Source organism: Gossypium hirsutum, chromosome A03, assembly GCF_007990345.1.
Source record: "Gossypium hirsutum isolate 1008001.06 chromosome A03, Gossypium_hirsutum_v2.1, whole genome shotgun sequence".
In the NCBI taxonomy this organism is placed as follows: domain Eukaryota; kingdom Viridiplantae; phylum Streptophyta; class Magnoliopsida; order Malvales; family Malvaceae; genus Gossypium; species Gossypium hirsutum.
This window is the reverse complement of record NC_053426.1, coordinates 112,193,226-112,214,700: the sequence shown is the minus strand read 5'-3', so window position 1 is coordinate 112,214,700 and position 21,475 is coordinate 112,193,226. Positions and strand designations below refer to the sequence as shown.

At 29.1% G+C, this 21,475-nt stretch overlaps 3 protein-coding genes across 6 annotated transcripts; 2 read left to right on the top strand and 1 right to left on the bottom strand.

Moving 5' to 3' along the window:
• The first annotated feature begins 473 nt into the window (after positions 1 to 473).
• On the top strand, positions 474 to 4,045 carry LOC107927813 (uncharacterized). Its single transcript, XM_016858936.2, has 5 exons — positions 474 to 797; positions 869 to 1,041; positions 2,227 to 2,290; positions 3,587 to 3,656; positions 3,766 to 4,045. Exons 1-5 carry the CDS (start codon positions 608 to 610, stop codon positions 3,875 to 3,877), a joined length of 609 nt encoding a protein of 202 aa, XP_016714425.1. The 5' UTR covers positions 474 to 607; the 3' UTR covers positions 3,878 to 4,045.
• Positions 4,046 to 5,710: 1,665 nt separating this feature from the next.
• LOC107927964 (protein FMP32, mitochondrial) lies at positions 5,711 to 16,619 on the top strand. 3 transcript variants are annotated; one of them, XM_016859105.2, is made up of 8 exons: positions 5,711 to 6,070; positions 6,339 to 6,470; positions 6,599 to 6,658; positions 7,514 to 7,590; positions 7,678 to 7,734; positions 7,834 to 7,900; positions 7,983 to 8,119; positions 16,481 to 16,619. In XM_016859105.2, the coding sequence occupies exons 1-7, from the start codon at positions 5,930 to 5,932 to the stop codon at positions 8,100 to 8,102; spliced, it is 654 nt and encodes a 217-aa protein (XP_016714594.1). In that variant the 5' UTR covers positions 5,711 to 5,929; the 3' UTR covers positions 8,103 to 8,119; positions 16,481 to 16,619. The 3 variants fall into 3 exon arrangements, with proteins under 3 accessions (XP_016714594.1, XP_016714593.1, XP_016714592.1); XM_016859104.2 differs by lacking the exon at positions 16,481 to 16,619 and adding an exon at positions 10,236 to 10,472; XM_016859103.2 differs by lacking the exon at positions 16,481 to 16,619 and having other exon boundaries at positions 5,712 to 6,070; positions 7,983 to 8,517.
• On the bottom strand, positions 13,192 to 15,142 carry LOC107927963 (GATA transcription factor 5). 2 transcript variants are annotated; one of them, XM_016859102.2, is made up of 3 exons: positions 14,893 to 15,142; positions 14,466 to 14,766; positions 13,192 to 14,079 (listed from the first exon to the last, which is right to left on the bottom strand). In XM_016859102.2, the coding sequence occupies exons 2-3, from the start codon at positions 14,760 to 14,762 to the stop codon at positions 13,408 to 13,410; spliced, it is 969 nt and encodes a 322-aa protein (XP_016714591.1). In that variant the 5' UTR covers positions 14,763 to 14,766; positions 14,893 to 15,142; the 3' UTR covers positions 13,192 to 13,407. The 2 variants fall into 2 exon arrangements, with proteins under 2 accessions (XP_016714591.1, XP_016714589.1); XM_016859100.2 differs by having other exon boundaries at positions 14,460 to 14,766; positions 14,893 to 15,109.
• Positions 16,620 to 21,475: the final 4,856 nt, after the last annotated feature.

The window sequence follows — 21,475 nt, the reverse complement described above, 5'->3', positions numbered from 1 at the left end:
GTTACAACATCATACTTTAATGGCATCTATGTTTAGGGATCAAATTCAGAAAAATTGTCAAATTTTGAGATTAATGTGAACAAAAAAATTCAAAGATCAAAATGAAAAAAGTTATCAAATTTAGGGACTAAATATTGCTTTGACCCTTTTTTTATTGTAATTAACATAGATAGACATGACGTTATTTTAAGTCTACTTATTATTTGTTTTCATAAATAGAAATAATTAAATCAAAGGCGCAATTTTATAGATGTAATTCAAGCAATCGCTTGTCCTAATTAAAATTTTATGTATATTGAATTAAATTTTATTTATTAATAAATTAAAATTGAAAAAGCTAATTGTGCAAAATTAAAATAGAATAAAACAAAATTTTGAGGATGAATTAGAAATGATTTCAAGTTTAAAGGATCGAAATTGCAAAATTACAGCTTTGTTTATACTCCTCCCACAATTTCATTTCTTAATAATTGGAACAGAAAAAAGAAGGAAAAGGCAAACTGCCCAAATCAGGAAAAGAAAAATCTCCAACCTTTAAAACGCGCGCGTTGCGGTCGCCATTGCAGTTGCAGAGAGAGTATAATCCAATCTCTAAACCTTAAGGAAGATGAACAAAGAAGAGTCGAAAATCGAAACCCAAAATCAAAACCCTAATTCCAACTCTAACCCTAACAATCAAAACCAAATCCAAGGATCCAAAGGGAAATCATGCAAGGGTTGCCTTTATTACTCTTCCGCTCTTAAATCTAAATCCCAAAACCCTACTTGCGTTGGCATCCCTAGAACTCTCCAACAAGGTCTCTTTCTCTCTCTTTTCCATTTTATATGCTTTTTTTATGGGTATGAACTGAATTAAACTTATGATTAGTACCTAGGTACATAATTGGGGAATCTGAATTGGAAGCTTCAAAGGAAGGCCGTACACTCACTGATTTCAAGTATGCTTGTGTTGGTTACTCGGTTTACTTAGATAATAAAGATTCTTCAGCTGATAATCAATCTGATAAACCAGTTGAACTACCATTTTGTGTTGGTCTCGAGGTATTTCCTTTTGCACTTCCATTTTTCTATCTTCCTATTGCATGGTTTGGGGATTGTCGGTTTTGGTAAAAAGTTTGTATTTTGTGTTGTATTTGAATTGTGTGGGGATTATTAAGGGTTAATTGCACTTGACATCATCAAGCTATGGCTTGAATGATTGAGTTGTAAGTGCCAGCTCAAACCTGTAGTTGATAGGGGTGTAAATGAGAAACTGGTGCTCACAAGTTATTCGGGTTTGACTTGAAACAAACTTGAATTTTATTTGGTAATTATCGAGCCAAGGTTGAACTCGAGCTCGAGCTATTGATTGAGCCGAAGTCGAGCACTGTAATGCTTTCATTTTAATATCTTTTTTATATTATAAAATTATATTTTTACACTTAATGTACAGAAAGAGCTTAATTATGAACAAGCTCGAGCTCGAGTAATGAGCTTAGAAATTGAGTTGATCTCAAGCCAAGTATCAAGCTCTGAATTTTGAGTTAAGCTCCATTAGTCGTAGAGTATATTTTAAGCACATAGGTGAAATTGCAAACATAGGTACACAGAGTTCAAATTGCAAACATGTGTGTACCTGTGAACTACTTGGATCTAACGTGTTAGAGAGCACTCTGACAGTCTGTTTTTTAGTATGTTAGATTCAAACTGTTCATACAGTAGGTACACACTTATGTACAATTTGATCACATGTTTTATAAATGCTCCACGGTGAATCTAAATTGATTTTTAACGCCTAAACTGGCGTTTAAGTTGATGGAAGGTCATGATTGATATAGTATTGATACTTTATGGATTCTAGGAAATAGTCTAGGAATGTTTGGTACATTTATCCCCTTTTTTAATTTTCTCCTGGAAATTTAGTCTATTGTTTATTGGTTTCTATGATGCTCTACATGAATGCTTTGTGCTCAAAGGCTTTAAGGATTTGAATTGAAGGAAATAGATTCTCTATTTATGTCTTTGCAAATTTCTTATGTGGTTAGTTTGCCTTCATCTCTTGTGGTTTGGAGATTGGTGATAATATGTGGTGGGTAACTCGATCATCTGTTGGCCCCCCCACAAAGATAATTTAGGTTTTTAAAGGACTGGAACGAACCACGAGCAGTCCAACAGTTCTAAAATATATTCCATCCCGTATATGTCTTCTGTTGAATACTAAACTACTACATTTACCTGTTGCTTCAGGTATTGTTGGACAGAACAGCTGCTTCAAACGATCACGTTCCTGCCAATATCCATAAAAACAAAGGTATTTGAATTGAAATCACTCCATTTCAAATTCGTCTTTTCTTGTGCATGTGTGAGGAAACAGTCGTGAGTCTGAGAATGGTGTTACACCGATAATGTAAAGTCCTGAGCTCTTTGCACTAGTTCTTGATGGAACTCATAAAGAATATTTCTGGGTGTCTATCTCTTGTTGCATGCTATTCACAAACATGATATAGTCGCAGGCCGGAGTTAATCATCAGTTAGAATTCTGGATCATTACTTTGAGTTCAAAAGATTTGTGTTTAAGCATTGACCAAACCATATGCATGAGAGCTATTTCATTAAAAAGTAGAAGCAAAGATAGAGTCAAAATCAGTAACCCCAAATACTCCTAGGAGCAATTTGTTGTTTGGATTTGGTGATTCTTTAGGGAAGGTCTTTCGAAGAGAAGAGAACAATGAAGAGAATAGAGATAATGCAGAAGAGCCAAAAAAAAAAAAGGAGGGAGGGGGGATATATTGGAATTTTAATGGGGAAAAACTAATGTTGTTTAAACAGGACCGGCCAGTCGAACCGGTAAATGGTTGGTATACCGGTCCGGATAGAGGGCTTGGACTGGTTTTAGAGTGAATCACTTGAAACTGGGAAAAAGCCATTAGAACCTGTTTGTTTATGTTTTTATCCCAAATTTCATGGACCAAACCGGAAAAAAAAACCATTCTAAAAACCAACTGGTCCAACTGAGCCCAAATCCTTTAAAATTAACCACTTAAATTTGGGTTTAAATTTGAATTTGGAATTTATAATTGAGTTTGTCATTATTGCTATTTAATTGTGTTTTTTTCTTTTTTCTAATTTTACTTATTTTTCTGAATTTTTCTTTTTTTAATTTCTGGACTGGTAAGACTGGCGGTCAAACTGGGAATTGGTGGTCTAATTTAGGGGTGTTATCGAGCTGAGCCGAGCCCAAATACTGTCAAGCTCGAGCTTGAGCTTGACTCGAAATTCAAAAGTTGATACTCGGCTTGAGCTTGATCAAACATCTATTTTTAAGCTCGAGCTTGACTCAATAATTAAGTTTAGGGTTAATAATAAATATTAAGAGCAATAACGTAATTTAATAATATAAAGCTCGATAATGCTCGTGAGCTGTTCGTGTCTAGTATTATTAAGCTTGAATTCAGCTCTATCTTGAGCTCGGTTCAATAATTACCAAATCGAGTTTGTATTTTTTTTGAATCGAAGAATGCAGATGAATAGAGAGAAGAGACAGGGAAATCTCATTCATATGTTTTCTTTTCTATCATTAGTGTTTCTTATATTTCCTCACTTGCAGATACTCATGTGCTTCCTCAACCTCGAACCCAAAGGTCGAGACCATCAACAGGAGATGAGTTCTATAACAGGCAAGCATTTCTCGAAATTTGGGATCTCTTAGATGCATTTCCTGTTTTTTCCTAATATATATTTTCAAAAAAGGAAGAGCCCCTAAATTGCCGGCTATCAAAAATACAGATTCAAAAGGAATGCAGGCCTTGTAGCATCGAGTGTCGTCAAGAATATGAATAAAATCGGAAACCGCATCAAAGAAACTCTTGACGACATTCTGTATAGGCGACCAAAGTAAGATTTCCTATTAGTAGTATTATGATTATATGTATACTGAGAAGAAATTCTATTGTTTTAGTTCTTTTTGGTCTATGGATTAAATTATTGAACCCTTTTGTTCAAGGCTAGAAGATGATGATGCCATTGACTGCTGTAATGATAAATGAATACATTTTTGTTTTGAGTACATGAAGTAGCTGCCTGCCATTGATGGAAGCTTGTTTATTTAGAAAAGCTCATCCTTTGATTATTATAGTTGCTAAATTGCTATGAATTTTGATGCTTTACTATTGATGGATAGAATATATATTCATTGCTATTTTAGCCTTTTGATTTTAGCCCTCCTATTATAAGGATTAGATTAATTTAATCATCGTACCATTAAAAATAATTGATTAAGGTTAAATTTTAATGGAGTTAATATTTTTTTTTTACAGACGGAGTTAATATTTATTGTTATAAAAAAAAGAAGAAGAAGTCATTTTTCAGATTATTTGTAAGATGAATGTTTTTAACATGTTTCTTTTTTATAAGAATCGGATTAAATTAATTTTTTCATATTAAATGGATCAATTTAATCCTTGTATGAATTAAAAGAATTAAATAATGTCAAATTTCAATAGAGTTAATATTTATTATTTGAATAATACCATTTACTGTTAACCAAAATTAATATTTTAAAGGTTTTTTATAATTTTACAAATGAAATTATTTTATTTTAAGTTAATCTGTAAATAAAAAATGCAATTTTTAAAATTGTAAATGCTAATTTTGTTACATTTTACTTTGTTTTAATTTTTAATATAATAGGGATTACGAGAAGATTGATTACGGATAAAAGGCGATAATTATTGGATAAAAGGGAAAATGAATCTATCTGATAGTTACTGGACTAATTTGATTCAATCTTTATAGGTACTTTCGTTCTAGTAAATAATAGTTTGCTTAGTGAGAAAAGAAGTTCTCGAAAAAAAAATCCTACAATTTCTTTTTATTTTTTATTTGAATAAAATGGATTCTAATTTCTTTTAAAAATGTAGAAATTCCAAAAAAAAATGGGATTTTTGTTTCTAGTACTCAAGTCTTGACAATATTGTTGAATTTTATTTTTCTTTGAAGTTGAAAATTTCATAAATAGATAATTTTACATTAAAATAAAATATTTTATGTCCATATAGTGAATTCGAGGAACCATTGTCGGATATAAAATATCCAAATCCATTTTATAAAAATTACTTTCAACACAATTATGCTATAGACGTATCAATTGGTCACAAATGGTTGAATTTGGGTGATATAAAATTGAGTTATCCGATTTTTTTAATTTTTCTCGTCATTTTCAGTTTGTATTAAATTTTAAGCTTGAATACTTGAGACATGAGTATGAACTCGAATCATTTTGAGTTTTTAATTAATTTTAAATTTATATTGAAATTGATTTTTTATTAATTAAGATTTAAGTTGTACAAGTTTAATTGTTGATTTTTTTTAATGATCAAATTAAATTAAGTTTAATTTATATTTTTGTTGAAGGATGAATAATTTCTTTTGAAGAAGTTTTCAAAATGTTGTCCATCAAAAGTTGAGGCATCCTCAATAAGTTAGAATTGGCTTCGGGATAATTTTAATCGATTGAATCCAATTTTCAAATTCATGTTAGAATCGAATCGATAGTTGAACTGATCAGACCATTAATTTACTAAACTGATCAATTTAATAAAAGTAATAATATTAAAAACTAATTAATCCTATGAACCGATTTATACTAACTCATGACTCTAATCAATTTTCTGAGTCAACCGATTCAACTCGGTACAATCCGGTTTAAACATTCTTACCACAAACAATTTGTTATGGCGCCTTCAACTCTGGCGACTCTATAAAATTCTCCCTCGTTTTCCTCGCGGGTCTTTTTCTTTTCTCTTTAATTTTATTTTCTTTCCTTCGTTGGCTCTCTTTTCAGACACAAATTGATCGAGTTTTTTCCTCGTTTTCCTTTGCAATCAATCCGAAATTTTTAAAATTTTCACTCTTTTGGTCCATCAATCTCAGATTCGAAAAAAAAAAAATTATGAGCGCGTATAAACGCGTGGTTCAATTAGGGTTTGATGCGTATTCAAGTTCCCTCGTTAACAAAATTGGATCCCGGCAGATTTCTCAACTTGTTAAATCCAACGGAAAGCGTGCATTTCTCGTCGATACATTGGCTCTGGTAATCCTTTTTATTTTTCTTAAGAGTTTCCTGTTTGGTTGCCGGGAAAAAAACTGAGAGAAATCTGGTTTGAATAGTTTCTTGTAATTAGGAGGATAATTGGAGTTTGTATAGTGATTACTGCTTTTAAGTATTACACTTGAATGAAATCTGGTTTTCTTACTGTCCGACATGGAATTTAGTTTTTGAAAATAAAATAGAAATGGTATTTACTTAATTTGTTTCGTCTCTTTTTTTCAAGTTTATGAGTTATTTGGACATTTGATAGGTTCGAAGTTTGGAAGCGCAAGGCGTGCCATCAAAACAAGCAGAGGCAATAACAGCAGCAATCACCGAAGTGTTAAACGACAGCTTGGAGAATGTTTCTCATTCTTTTGTTTCTAAAGCAGAAATGCAGAAGGTAAGGGGATATATTTATGATTTTCCTTTTGGTTTTTTGTTTTCGGTACTCAGGACTGTTTAATGTTTTCTCTATTAAGTATGATCTTCATCAGCTAGTTGATATTTTCTTCTTGTTTTACTTTGTAGATTGAGATGCTCCAAGAAGCCAATTTGTCAAAGTTTAAATCTGAAGTAAAAAGTTCTCAGGTACTCCTATCTGAATCGGCAAAGCTGGACTTGTTATTATGTTTGCATTATTTAGATAACTACCATTTGGTTCAAACCAAACACTTCCTATCAATCGCTTACTGAGTTTAGTATTTGGGATTCAATTCTATTTGAATCAATGATCTCATGGCACTGAAGTTTTTTTTCCTTGCGTGTCAACTTTAGTGTTGCTTGTTGCATAAGGTCTAACACGAGTATATTCAATTTTATTCTTAGTTTTTTTCATATTTAACGTCTGAATGTGTGTTGGACAGAATCACTTAAACAAAGCTGAATAATTGAACATAGAATATTGCTATTTCTGATGTTGAGTCATTTAGGGTAAGTGTGGTTCTATACTTCTATTTGGAATTTCTTAAGTGCTTTTTTGCTCCAGTAATTTCTCCTTTTGCCCTTCTATTGATGATAGCTCGGGTTTAGAGAAGGAAGGAGGTTAAGGAGAAAGTTGACATGAATAATCTCGTATCAAAGGAGAGTGTAGGTTAGAGAACACTATAGGAGGTGAAGATGCTTCAATGGTGGTTGACAACATATCAAGTACAGGGTTTAAGATGGAGTACAGAGTTTTTTGGCAGTTTTATCAGATCCTGTTGAAATTGAAAGAGAATTCTTCTCATTGAGCTTCTTTGGATCAACTTTTAAGATTTGGCCCTTGGTAGGAAGTTTTTTCTCATGATTAGATGTTATAGTGATTCTCATATTAAGTTATTCTAAATGTTCTTTTTAGTTCTAATGCATCCATTGTAAATTATCATTGAGAGTGGACCAACAGATGGTTATGCAAATACTTATAGTCTTTGTGTGGTTCCTTACAAGTGTTTCTTTTTAATGCAGGATTATCATTTTTCTATGTTGCAACGTGAAACTGAAAAACTTCGAGGTGACATAGAAAAAATGCGAAGTGAACTAAGGCATGTTTTGTGGAGCATAAGGCAATGTATTTTTAACTTCTTTAAAAATTTACTGGCTTGATTTTATACAACTGGTCTCTCAAACAGGTATGAAATTGACAAGGTCACTGCCGGGCAGCGCCTGGATTTAAATCTTGAAAGAGGGTAGGTCAACTTAAATTTCTTCTCTTCATTACAGTACTTGCTTTCTTCTGTTACTTCAGCGGTCATGCATTTATTTTCCTAATTCTGAACTGATTTTAGGCGCATACGTGATGAACTAGCCAATCAAAATGCAGAAACTACGAACCTGACAAACAAGCTAGATAGAGTGAGCTTGCTTGTTTATTTTCATTTGAAAACCTCTATTTAGCTGACATTCAGATATTAACCCAATATTGAATTGTCTACAGGAAATTCATGCCTTGAGAGCACAGTTGGAAGCAGCAAAATATGATGTGATTAAGTACTGCATAGGTACCCTTGTCTCCATATCTGCTGTCGGCCTAGCTGTACTTCGCATCTTGATGTAGCATTACATCTGTTTCAGGTAATGCCAACTTTCCCTTCATAAACCTCAAATTTCATTCTTTTTTTCGGGCAACTTTAATACTCAGGGAAAAATGGGTGAGAATTACGTTTTTCATAGCATGGTTGTCTAAGTTGGCCAGGGAAGACAATTCCCAGTTGTCCGGAACAATTATCAGTGCTTCTTTTAGGATTAAGCACTGTTTATTACTGTACAACCTTGTTTACTTGGTATGTTCTAAATTTTAATGCTATCCTAGGAAAGGCTAGGGAGATAGTTGTAACTTGACCTAGTTCTTATTAGACCATGTAAAAGGCCTTGTTTCACCCTCTTGAATATAGGGCTCGTAATTGCCTTTCTGGCTAGTTGATATACAATGACAAAGGGGAAAAAATAAAGTTTGAAATGTTTTCATTTTTCGATTTGTGATCTTTATACGTGGTTTGCTTGAGTTTTATGATGATGATCTTGATGACTGCAAATGCTTGATTTAACAGTTCATATAAGGTTTCTTTGATTGTTTGATAGCAATTAAGTCTATAAATGGTAGGCTTCTTCAACATCTTCATTCATTCCTTAAATACCATATAGGGAAAAAAAAACATTTATTTTGAATTTTGTTAGAAAATATATTTTCATTTAAATTATTTTTAACTCTTAGGCATATAGGATAATTTCAAACTAAAATATATCATTAATTATTAATCATCTTGAGACTTTCTAATTTCTGAACACTGAAGATTTAGTTTATCTTAAACTTATGTTTAATTATTATCAAATTAAATTCTAATTAAGTAGATGATAAATATTTTAAACATGATCTTTTTAATTATGTATTAGCCTTGAGATAAATTTACTTATTAAATTATCCTCATCTAAATTACTTAGAAAATAATGATTTAAAATTTAAAAATTTGTATATATAATTATCACTGATAAGATTTTATTAAACAAAAACTTATCTCTATTTATTTGAAAGACACATCTTATGATTAGTATATGATAACGTCAAGAAATTTGCTACTACCTTTAGACAAAAATGAATTTGCACAATTAATAGTTAAATTTTGTAGCTTAATTGTATTTGGAAAGTTGTCTTTAAATTTTCTATAAACAAATTCATTAAATTTTCTATAAACAAATTGTCTACTGTTTAATTAATAATTATATTTCCCATACCATTTTTTTAACCTACATTTGTCCCCTTTTTTGTCTGACTCAAATAGTCTTGCCAAACTTCCCAAGATATTGTATGCATAGTAGGGTTAATATTAAAAACATATAACTAAGGTTAAAATGGATCAAGCAATTGGTCCTCTTTCTTTGAACTATATAAATTGGGGGCAAAGTGCAATATTACCATTATATAAAATTTGAAGAGACTGCTAACTGAGTTTTAGCTCAGCTGGCATCAGCATTGTTGCCAGTGGAAGAGGGTGTGGGCTCGAGTGTGTTTATCCTCCTAAGCGTTAGGGAGGAATTATGGGTAGTTTTAGATATTGTATCAAAAAAAATGAAGGGACTAAATAATATTTTTATCATTTTAGGGGGTCAAGGTCCCTATATGCCCTGTTTAAATGCCAAACAATTATGCCATGCCTCTCTCGAGTAAAATTATAAAAGGTGTAGAAATCTACAAAATCTGGCTTAATAATTCATTTGATTGTCAACAAAACTGGGCATTAGACAGTGCAAACTGTGGGAAAATAGTTCCATTTTTGGATGTGAGTTGACTTTTCTGTCTTCAATCATTGATGTATTATATTTATTGATGGTCTAATTGTGAAGTTCATCCCTCAATTTTAACAAAATTGAGAAGTTACTCTCTCTAGTTTGCTAGAATTGGAACCTTGTGCTTTACAAAAATTGATAAGTTAGTCCATTTATTGGTAAACGATGAATTGCTGATTTTTGCTAATTTATTGCGTATAAATTGTAGAATTGCTAACTTTTACTAATTTCGTGTACATAAATTGTTGAACTACTAATTTTCAGATTAACAATTTAATAGTAAAATTTAGCTTTGTTAATTAAACTGACTTCCTGATTTTCGTAAAGTTGGTGGATGAAATTCATAATTAAACTTTTATTAATTCATTGCAAAGGGTTCTAATAATTCATATTTGGATGATATCAGCTGCCAGGGAAGCTGCCTATTTTGCTATTTCATTTTACAAGCTTGCATCACAAACCCTTTACGTTGCATTGAATTCTGAGTTTGATTGACTTATTCATATAATTAGGTTTGGTCAAATTTGATTTTAGTCCCTGTATTATGCTTTGATTTTAGTCCCTGTATTATGCTTAAATTTGATATTTAGTCTTAGACATTAATTTGGTCCTCCACTTTTATAGTATCTTTAGTTTTTAATTATTCTAGTTGAAGACCAACCTGAATTATTTTCTTAAAAAACTTTTTTATCAACCAATCATGATTTACTAGATATTTTTGTGTGAGTTTTTTTTTTTTTTTGGTACAAGAGGAAAAAGATTATGACTAGCCTTGTCGAGGCCAAGTCACTCTAGATCAATCATCATGTAGCCTTTGAAAGATTTCATCCGGGGGTTGCAGAAAACACACCTGCCCCGATGCCTTGAAAATGTCATTGTTGCCATACCATCAGCAACTTGATTACTCTTCAGGAGCGTTGAATGAGATCTTTAATTGCTCATAACACAACTGAGTGGTGGACCTCCATTGTCTCCGCTTGAATCAAATGGATAGCTGCCATACTATCCTAATTTGTTGAAGGCCTAGACTCCAAGCTATTTGGAGACCCTCCTACATTCCCCAAAGCTCAGCATTAAGAGCAGAGCAACAACTAATATATTTAGAGAAACCAGAAGTCCACTTACCATGCTTGTCCCGGAATACTTCCCCGGCTGAAGCATTCCCAGACACTCCGCACACAGCACCATCAGTCTTCACCTTATGCCATTCATCCTCCGGTGGATTCCACCTAATTAATTTACAAGCTTTGGTTTGTCTTTGCCCGATCGAGCTTGCCAAATCCTTATTGAGATGAAAATACTCATCCCTCGTTCTGTAACTTTTCTCCAAGATACTAATCCCCTCAATGAAATCTGCATTAAACACCGAATTGTTCCTTCTAATCCATAAGTGTCGACAAGTAGCACCAAACAGAGTCGGCCAATCATTAGGATTACAAACAAAATAATTTGGATTCGATAGATTAATCCCAAACCACTCCAAACTGATGTTAAAAAATTCATCTTGTTTATTCGGTTTGATCACTACCAACTATGTCACCACAGCTGAAGAGTCTCAGTACATGATTAACGGTTTCTGTTGAATGCCCACACACCTTACCGCTTGCATCCGAAGTAAGATGCTATAATAAAAATAGAATAATCAAACTATGTCAAATTAAAGCATAAAGAGTAAATCCTTAACTATAAATAAACATAACAAGAGAAAAAAAGTGAGAGTATCTATCAAGAATTTTTTAGCTTTTCCTATTATTAAATGAATTAATTAAACTCTTGTAATATTAAAATGAATTAAATAAAGTCAAATTGTAACAAGTTAATATTTATTGTCTAAAAAATAACATTGAATTTTCAATTTTTTTGTTTGTAGTCTAAAAGATTTATTAATCCTATTAAATTGTAATTGTTGAATAGAAATTCAAGGGTTTTAGATTCGGATTGGTGGTCCATAGTCAGGCTATCGGTTGGTCAGTCCTATTAATCTGTTCAGTTCAATTAAATAAATCATTAAAAAGTTTATAAAAAATAAAAATACATATAAAATTCGGTTTAACTTTTTGCTCTTTTCAACTCGTCTATACTAGTTTAAAATCTTTTTTGGATCAATGTCCCTATTAATCTCGATCCAACAGATTGATTGAGTTCAAATGATTTTGACTTTGTTAAAATTTAACTTTAATTTTATTTTTGGTACAACTGTGATTTGAATTTAAGATATTCTTAAAGAAACTGAACACTCAATTATGAAATTCTTAACCATAATTTTTTTATAGTATAAAAATTAAAAATAAACTAATTTAAACCCATCCTTATAACATAACCAAGCATTACAATCTAAACAAATGGCAAAACAAAAAAAAAATTTAAAATTTTCAATCACCATCAAAGGGCGGCTATACCAATATCGCCCTACCATTACCAATACCAAGTTTATCATTTTTGTTTTAATGAAAATAGTGTGGTCCACTAAAATGGTATTGAGAGGGCTAGTTTGAGTCATTGACCTATTTTTCTCTTCTTTTTTTGTCAATTTTCATGGGGGACATTGGGGTCTCTAGGCATTTACACCACTGACTCAGCACCCATTAATACATTTTTAACCATTTTGATCCAGATATTTCAACAACTTGTTCTTTATTTCCTGGTCTCTAAAAATAAAAATCTATGCTACATTTCAATTTTGACATTTATTCAAGTATAAGAATATAATTTATCAACTGAATTACATCTATGAAGTGGTAAAATATATATATTTAAGCCCTTAATCAATGTTTTTAGAATTATACATGTGATCTAGTAGATTTGATCGGTCTAATTATTTTGATAAATAAAATTTTTTAAAACTCAGAAAAATAAAAAAATTATTAAAAAAATCTTGCTCCAACTAAGTCGGTTCGGTCGGTCCGGTTGAAACATTATTGCCTTCTGTTGATGTTAATTTTGAATTAATCCTTCAACAATTCCTAGGTTAAATTATGATTTTAGTTTTATATTGTGATAAAATTTTGGTTTTAATATCTATCTTTAGATTTGACGTTTTCTGATTTTCTAATTCTATAAAAAATCCAATCTATTGAAGTATTTTTAGGATGAACTCATATGGGTGTTAACTGTTAACTAACTGATAACATTATAGAAATAAAGATTAACTTCTATCAAATCAAAATGTAAAGACAAAATTTTAAATTTAAGTATACTAAAAGGACCAAGGTTGTAATTTGACCGTTAAATATATCAGTCCAAACCCTTATGGCCGGCTGAACTATTTTGAACGTGTCAAAAACAACATGAAAGTAACCATTTCAAAGTTTGAATTTTTAAAAAATAATAATAAATTAATAATAATAGTAGAAATTATAAAATTCAACTTGTAAATTTCGCCCTCCTCGTTAAAAATCTGCTGCTAATAAAATGACCAAAAAAAGTCTAAAAGGAAATATAAAAGAAAAAAAACCTAGAAATGAAAGCCTACCTAATTTCCGTAATTAGACCCTTAAATTCTAGAAACTAAACACTATAAACCCTAATAAAAAGCTAACCCTAATAAGAGTTAAAACTAAACCGGGTTCTTGTTAAACTCAAAAGCTTGGAACAACCGGGGTCAACTCATCCGGTTCTTTCCCTGCTAACTCTTTCTTTTTCCTCATTTCCAAAACTTTCCTATGACTATTGGAGTGCATGTCACCGGAAAAAGTGGGGCTACAAGCAGGTCTGTACTCGGGATAGAGCCGACCGGACTTGTAACGAACCCCGCAAGCATTACATAAGGTTTTGGCACCGAGTGGACCGGTTCTCCATTGCGGAGTCTTTTGAACTTGGCAATGACTACATCTTCGTTGGAAAGCGTTCCCGTTGGATTGAACGACCGATTTTCTCCGTTGTTTCTTTGTCGGCGGTTCAGTGGTGTCACCCAAATTGGGTTTTTGAGTTGGTGTCGAAGAAATTGAAAATCCCGAAGAAGTGCTTGATGACGAAGCCGTTGTTGTCGAAGAAGTTGACGACTCAAAACGAGGGATTGACCCGACCGGCCATGTTTTGCCGGTTGGTTTAGTCCTTTTGCTTCTCGATTTTGATGGAATTGGTGATGAAAAGCATGGAGTTTTCACAAAAACTGGTGCTGATTCTGGTTCAAACCGGGCTTGTGTTTGGTTCTCGGTTTGTTGCTCGAAAACAGGACATGAAAATGGTAGCACGGGAAAGGAATCGTCCACAAATTGTGATACCCATTCAAGCCCTGCAATCTCATCATCCTAAACACCAAAAAAAGAATCACCAAATTTAAAAAAAAAACACGAAATTTCAAAAAAAATCTAAAAAATGAATGAAAAAAATCGAAAATAAAAATAAAAGAATTGCATGAAAATATTTAAAATTGAATAAAAATGTAAATCACCAGTAAAAGAATGCAGGAAAATTTCAAAAAGTTCAAAAAATGAGTGCAAAAGATCAAAAGATGAAAAAAAATTAAAATGAAAATCGCCGGTGAAAGAATGCATGAAAATTTAAAAAAAAAAGTAAAAATGCATGAAAAAATAAAAAAAAACAATAAAAAAATCCTGCAAATGATTAAAAAAAACCGGTAAAAGAATGCATGAAAAAATTCAAAAAAAAATCCAGAAATGAAAATGACCGGTACGGATAGTTCATTCGTAAGACCGGAATAAGAACTGCTTGAATTCGAGTTACTATCATCATCTGTTACTCTTTCTTCTTGAGAGAAAATAAGCGCAGAATTTTTCTCTTCATTTTCTTCTTCAAATTCTCCATTAGTAAAATAAAAAAAACAATCAACTGAGAATTCTTCACTCGAAACGCCACCGTTTAAGCTAAAAAAATCATCAAAAGCAACATGCTGGTTCTGGTTATGGCTGTTCTTCGTGAATTCTCCTCTTACACTTGATTTCAACGCTTTGGCTTCCATGCAAAGCTCCATTTTTCTATTATTATAATTAAATTCCCAAAATCATATATAGGATTAAACACATAAATTTTAAAACAACAAGAAAAAAAAATAATAATTAAATTTTACATATACATATAATATAACTTTATGAAATAATTACCTGATAAAGATGAAGAATATGAAGAAGAAGAAGAAGAAGAAGAAGAACGAAAGTAGGAAACTGATGGGAAAAAAGGTAAAGAGTTGGTTAAGGCTTTGTTGAAGGGCGAAACTAATGCTAAAATTGATTTTAATGGCCTATCCCTTTTTTTTATTACAATTTTTCAAATTATTTATACCCAAAAATATAAAAGAGTCTTTTTTGAAGAGCTTGACTATTCTGTGGTGGCCTTGTTTGGATCGAATCCATTATTTTTTCCACAAAGATTTCTTTTTCTTTTTTCTTTTTTTATTTTTGGATTGTTTCATGTTCATTGGATTTGCTTTTGACATATGTCTCTTTTCTACTTTTTTCTTTATTATTTTTTTTATTTTCTTAATTATTTATTTTAAAAAATATGCATACAAATATAATTCACCCTACTAAATTTATTTACATTATCTAACGTAAGTTTTCGTTTATTTAATTTTTTTTATAATAAGTAAAAATATAATATTTATTTTAATATTAACATAAGATAAATTTAAAAAATTAAGAAAAATATTAGTGCGGAATTTTATGTGTGTTGAGCTTATATTATAAAATTATTTGAAATTTTGTATTGTTTTGAATAGTTCTAGATAAAAGTTAAAATTTTATTATTTTATTATTTTATTTTTAATAAAATTATAGATAATTTATTTTAAATATAAGAACATCAGTTACTTATTTATCTATTTACCTTATTAACATTTGTTTTTAAAAATTTTGTATTGAGAAAAAATTATATGTTATCAAACACACTTTTTTTTAATATATATAATTAATCAAGTTTTTCCTATATAATATTTTTTTATGGTTAATTGCCCCATATGTCCTCAAGCATGACCCGAATTCTAAATTAGCCTTTAAACTTCAAAATATTCTAATTAAGTCATTCAATATCGATATCATATTAATCAAGTCCTTTTATTAGTTTCGCTAGTATTGATTGCAACTCTAGTATTTATTATCAAATTTCGTAACAAATGTGTACTTATTAAAGAATAACTATTATAAATTTTAATGATTCTTTTTTAAACACGTTGGATTTAAAATTATTCATGTAATAAGTATACACATATTTACAATTTAATCTATATATTTTTAAAATGTTTAAGATTAGATTAAAACTAATGCATAAACTAATAAAATGACATAATTGATATAATATTGATATTTTGGAGCCTCAATTAGATATTTTAACCAATTTAGAATCATAATGATTGGTCCCTTCCTATAATGCAAACTCCAAGAAAGTCATTTCCCGTTAATTTTGTTGTTAATAAAGGGAAATAGTGAATGGTGATTGGTCTGTGAGCGGAGATAGGTGACAGGCGGCTTTAGGCGCTAAGATAAGTTCGAAACTATAACAAACGTACTAATGGACCATCCCTTGAAACTGCAATCATTTCATCATTTGTAGAATTATTTTTAATTTATTTATTATTCTCCCAAAATTGCCACTAATTTTGAGATTATTTAAGAAATTAGATTGCTTTGTAGCGTTAATCTCGGCCTCTTTTCGGTGGATTTTTGCATAACAATTCCCGCCCCTTTCTTTTATTAGGAGGGTTTTATCAACAAGCGACAGAAGTCGAGCGTGTATAATCCAACGGATGTTAGGGCTTAGGATTGTACATCGGACGGTTCAAGACGCGAGTGGAAATCACGTGGTTGAAAGGTTGTTGGTTCTTTGATTTAGTGGCGAAATTACGTGTAAAATGTTTCACGCATGCAATGTGTGTTGCAGCGTGGACTAAAACACTAATTGGAAAATCAAATTAAATAGTTTACTTAAACTTTTAATTAACTCTAACAAATATTATTTCTTATAAAAAAATCCCTAAATTTTAAAATATTTAAATACTTGGGTTTGTAAATACTTTTTCACAAACCTGATTTTAAATTTATTATTAATAAGAAAATAAAAAATATAATTTAATCGATTATTCGAACACATATTTTTTACCTTTCACCTATAATTCATTCATTATTGTGATTATCAGTGGCAAAGTCAAAAAAAAAATTGGAGGAGATAAAAATTAAATTATATATTTTTACGATAGTAAAACTATAAATTTATCATTTTAATAGTCTATATCTTTATATTTTTAAATGGTTGAATCAAATTTTTATCATTTTTAGGCCAAAATTTAATTTTACTATTATTAATTTAAATTTTTATAAATTATATAAGGTTTAAATTAAAATTTTATCATTTTAAAAAAACTATGACACAGAGTCTCTTAATGGCTCCGCCATAGATGATTATTGAGATATTATTTTTTGTTTACCATTAAAAACTAAAATGTAATTTTAAAAAAATAGTAAATATACCTTTCAAATATTTTTAATGGGTAATATAACATTAAATTAATTTATATAAGAATTTCAATTTCAAATCTCAAATTGTATGATCATCATGATTTTATTTAATATATTTTGATTTATTTAAACATGTATTATAATTTTTTAAAAATTAATCACTTTTGTGAGTTAAAAAATTCTGAAACTTGGTGCACTAAAATATTTTCCATTTATTAAGATAAAATAAGAATATTAATATTTAAATTTTTAAAAATATAATATTTTATCATTGTTTTTCTTGAACAATTTTATTATAGATTCTGATCATATCTGTTCTTTTTTTTTTACAAAATGGCTAGAATTACTCATAGTTTCCCCAACTCATAAATAAGAGGATAATGCGTTTTAGTGTATTTAAATTCAAATCCTCGTACATGACAACAATACTCATACCAATCGAGCTAAAATTAAATCAAACATCATTAATTATTAAAATAAGAGTCCGGCTTTTTGCTAAAATATATTGGACCGTTTGGTCACCTTATTTGGTATTTTCCTTTTATAACATTTAAAATAACGATAAAAATACATAGAAAAAACCATCACAGTGAAGTATGATCCAAATAGTGGGATTTAGCCGTACATGATGATAAGAACAACAAAAATGGACAAATAAAAAATTAAAATTAAAATTAAAAAAATGGTAGACTAACTATTATTATTTAATTGGATTAAGTATATTTTAATACAAGTTATTTTTACAATTATAAATACAAATAATTATAATAAATCTACATCTTGAGATCTGAGCTAAAATGATTTATAGAGAATCCACACATGATTTTTGCATAATTAGATTCAAATACAAGCAATCAAAATTTTTAATTAAATCATTCAATTTTTTTTAAAAATTTAATTAAATTCTTTAATTTTTTTTGTAAATTATCATTAATCATTTCAAGATTTAAAAAAAATTATTCAAAATTCTCAATTTAAAAAAAATTATTATTAAACTTTAAAATTATTAAAAATTTTAATTAAACCCTTTAAAATTTTAAAATTTTTTATTAGACTCAAAAAATTCTAACCCGGTGGCAATAAAAAAAAGTCTATCAAACAACTACGTAACCTTTCCAATCATACAACACAAGCTGAGAACGATCCTCTGCGGTCAAGCTGAGCCAGTAAGAGGATAACCAGACCAATAATCATGCTCAGATCACATAGTCGTGATTTTGAACTTAAAAGGACACAGAGGTAATCCAGAAGTCCACTATCGACACTAATGTTTCATTGAAGAAAAAAAAAGTTTGATATTATATTAAGTTAATACGTATTATATATGAGAATTATATTAAATTATGTTAGAAATTTTAATATAAATACTATGATTAATTTTGGAAGGTTCTAGAACAATAACATTTAATATAATTACTTATTTAAAAACTTTATTTCCCAAAAAAAACCTACTAACTTATTTAAAATATAAATTAAAATTGAGTATTTAAATATAATAAACCGATAACCACTTAGATAAGCATCATAGATGCTAATTTATGTCTGTGGTTTACTTACAAATTTTAAGTACTGTTAAAGTTGACTAATTTCATAATAAAATAATAATGACTTGATTTGTTATTACAATCACGTTATTCATTTAAGTCTTAAGGTTGATTAGAAAAAATGAGAGGATTTGAATAAAATGAACAAAAATAGACTTGATAAAATTTATGGTCCATTTTTATATGGATCGAGCTTTGACCAATAATTTTTTTACTTAAGCTCGACCTAGTTGAATATATTATGTTATAAAAATATTATATATGTTAAATAATTATTATATATATTTATATTTATATAAACCATTAATCCAATAATAATTAAATGCCTTACTTAAAACCTAAAAAAATACTTATTCAACTAAATAATCCAACTCAAAATTTTAAAAATTAAAAACTATATTTAATAAAATAAAATATTTATTATATTTATTCGTGTCTTTTAATATAAATACTTTTTAATGTGTTAGAAAACTTTTATTTTAGAATTTTTTAGTGTATTATATTTAAAAAAATATTTTTAAATAAAAATTAATCTTAAAAAAGTTAAATATGGGTGGGCCAAGTCAGGCCTGGGTTCATTTTTCTTAAATTGGGCTAAGCTTGGGGAAAAAAGTAAGCTCATTTTTTGGGTTAAGTTTGGCCCGAACTTAGAAAATTTGTCTAGATACTTTGTATGGGTCCAGCTCGGTCCATGAGCACCTCTATTTGTTATTACGTAAATTTTACTTGCAAAAGTATGCAAAGGTTGAGTTAATTTTTTTTTTAATTTAAAGTTTGAACGAGATATAAAAAGGTTTAAGATATTAAGTTTAAAAAATAGGTTTGAACTAAAAAAAATAAATTATTTAAAATACGAGTTAAATTTGAATTTAAATATTTAAAACCTGATCAGATTTATTTTAAATAAAAAATGAAAAATATCTCATAAAAAAAGCAATATATATAATAGCTGTATTTTTACCTAAAATTGATATAGTTATTTTACAAATTTTATTATTATGTGATTACATGACTCACACAAGACCAGTTCAGCAAAATGACTATTGACTCCACTCCATTCTTTTTTAAATATCTTATACCCCTATTTTCATATAATCAATAAATCTAATTTTCAATTGTGTCCTTTTTTTTTACGAAAATCGAGAATTGAAAATCCAAAAATTTAATCTTTTTATTTTAATTTATCAAAATTTGATTATTATATTTTATTATAATCGAAAATTTAATTGAGTTATTAATAAAAACACGAAGTCAATTTTCAAGTTAAAATTTTTTAAATAACAAGGATTAATCATATTACTCAATTGGATTAATTTTTTCAATTTTCATAAAAATTAAAAATTAAATTCCAATAAAAAATAAATAGCAAAATTAATATTTCCGTACAAGGATCAAATTCATAATTAACAAAAAAGAATAAAGAAAAAAAAACTTTTGTGAGAATGGAAAGTTAAAAGTTTGTATAGCTTTAAAAAAAAAACCCAAGTGTTTTAAAATTTAAATTTTAAACAAATTATATATGCCTTTCAATTTCTTCTTTATTAAAAGGTGGAGTTTTATTTTATTTTCTGAGAATGGACTGCTTAGTTAGGTACTTTATCATCCATCCCTACCCCTCCACTTACCTAGTTTTTAATTAATCAAATTACAAAATTGAGCTGGTCGATTTAGCCTTAGTTCGATTGGTATGGGTATTATTGTCAATATAGAAGGACGTGAGTTCGAGTGCGTTGAAGTGTATTATCTTTCTATTTATAAATTGGAGAGGGATTATAAATAGTTCTAAATATTACGTAAAAAAAAAACAGAGATTTAAAAAAGTATATACAAGCTGGGCTGATACTGCAAGCAACATACACCAAATTGCTCAATGAGCACACACCACCATCCACATATATTTTCAAAATGGACCCCAAAATTTACAATTTTTCTTTTTTTTCTTTGTTTTTTTTCTCAAAATAAAATAAAAAAGGCCATTTGCTTGCTTCTATAATTGTGTTTGTGCATGTTGAATCTTATCATCAATAAGTGTTTTTTTTAAAGCGATCCAACAACTAGACAAATGAATTATTATTTACGATAATAATAAATTTAATTTTTAATCTTTTATTTTTTCGTTATTTTGGTAATAATTCATTATATTGATGATTTTAGTTTTTAAATTTTAATAAATTTGTTCAAGAGTTAAATTTATTTACCTAAATTTAAAGGTTTGTTCAAAATTTGAAAAGATTTGGACGAAAAAAATTTAGGCTTATTTAAAATATAGGGTGAGCTAAGACTCAAACATTCAACTCCCATATCTTATTTAACATATGAACACCTCTAACCCTAAAGCTTCAAAATTAGTCAAAATATTTTTGTTGGATGGAAAATGAGATAAATATCAAAATTGTACATAAACTTTGATCTAATGTGCAATATCATACATAAACTTAGATTTTAATGATTTTAAATGTAAAACACTAGTTTTTCCATTTGACACAATCCAAACATGTCACGTGATGAAAACAACCAAAAAAAATATTGTTGTTAATCTGTAATGGTCGACCATTAATTTTAACGGTTAAAGATTTAATTTATTATAATTTTAACAACATTCAATGAATTAATTGAACAAAATATATCTAATTATTTTTTTTAAATTCAGTAACTAAAATAAGTAAAAAATAAATAGAGCTAAATTTATCATT

Coding starts and splice junctions, on each gene's coding strand:
- LOC107927813 (XM_016858936.2), top strand. CDS start 608: ATGAACAAAGAAGAGTCGAAAATCGAAACCCAAAATCAAAACCCTAAT. Junction 798..868: donor CCCTAGAACTCTCCAACAAG/GTCTCTTTCTCT, acceptor ACTTATGATTAG/TACCTAGGTACATAATTGGG. Junction 3,657..3,765: donor GGAGATGAGTTCTATAACAG/GCAAGCATTTCT, acceptor TCAAAAATACAG/ATTCAAAAGGAATGCAGGCC.
- LOC107927964 (XM_016859105.2), top strand. CDS start 5,930: ATGAGCGCGTATAAACGCGTGGTTCAATTAGGGTTTGATGCGTATTCA. Junction 6,659..7,513: donor CTGAAGTAAAAAGTTCTCAG/GTACTCCTATCT, acceptor TTTTTAATGCAG/GATTATCATTTTTCTATGTT. Junction 7,591..7,677: donor AAAATGCGAAGTGAACTAAG/GCATGTTTTGTG, acceptor TCTCTCAAACAG/GTATGAAATTGACAAGGTCA.
- LOC107927963 (XM_016859100.2), bottom strand. CDS start 14,762: ATGGAGCTTTGCATGGAAGCCAAAGCGTTGAAATCAAGTGTAAGAGGA. Junction 14,080..14,459: donor CGAATGAACTATCCGTACCG/GTCATTTTCATT, acceptor TTTGGTGTTTAG/GATGATGAGATTGCAGGGCT.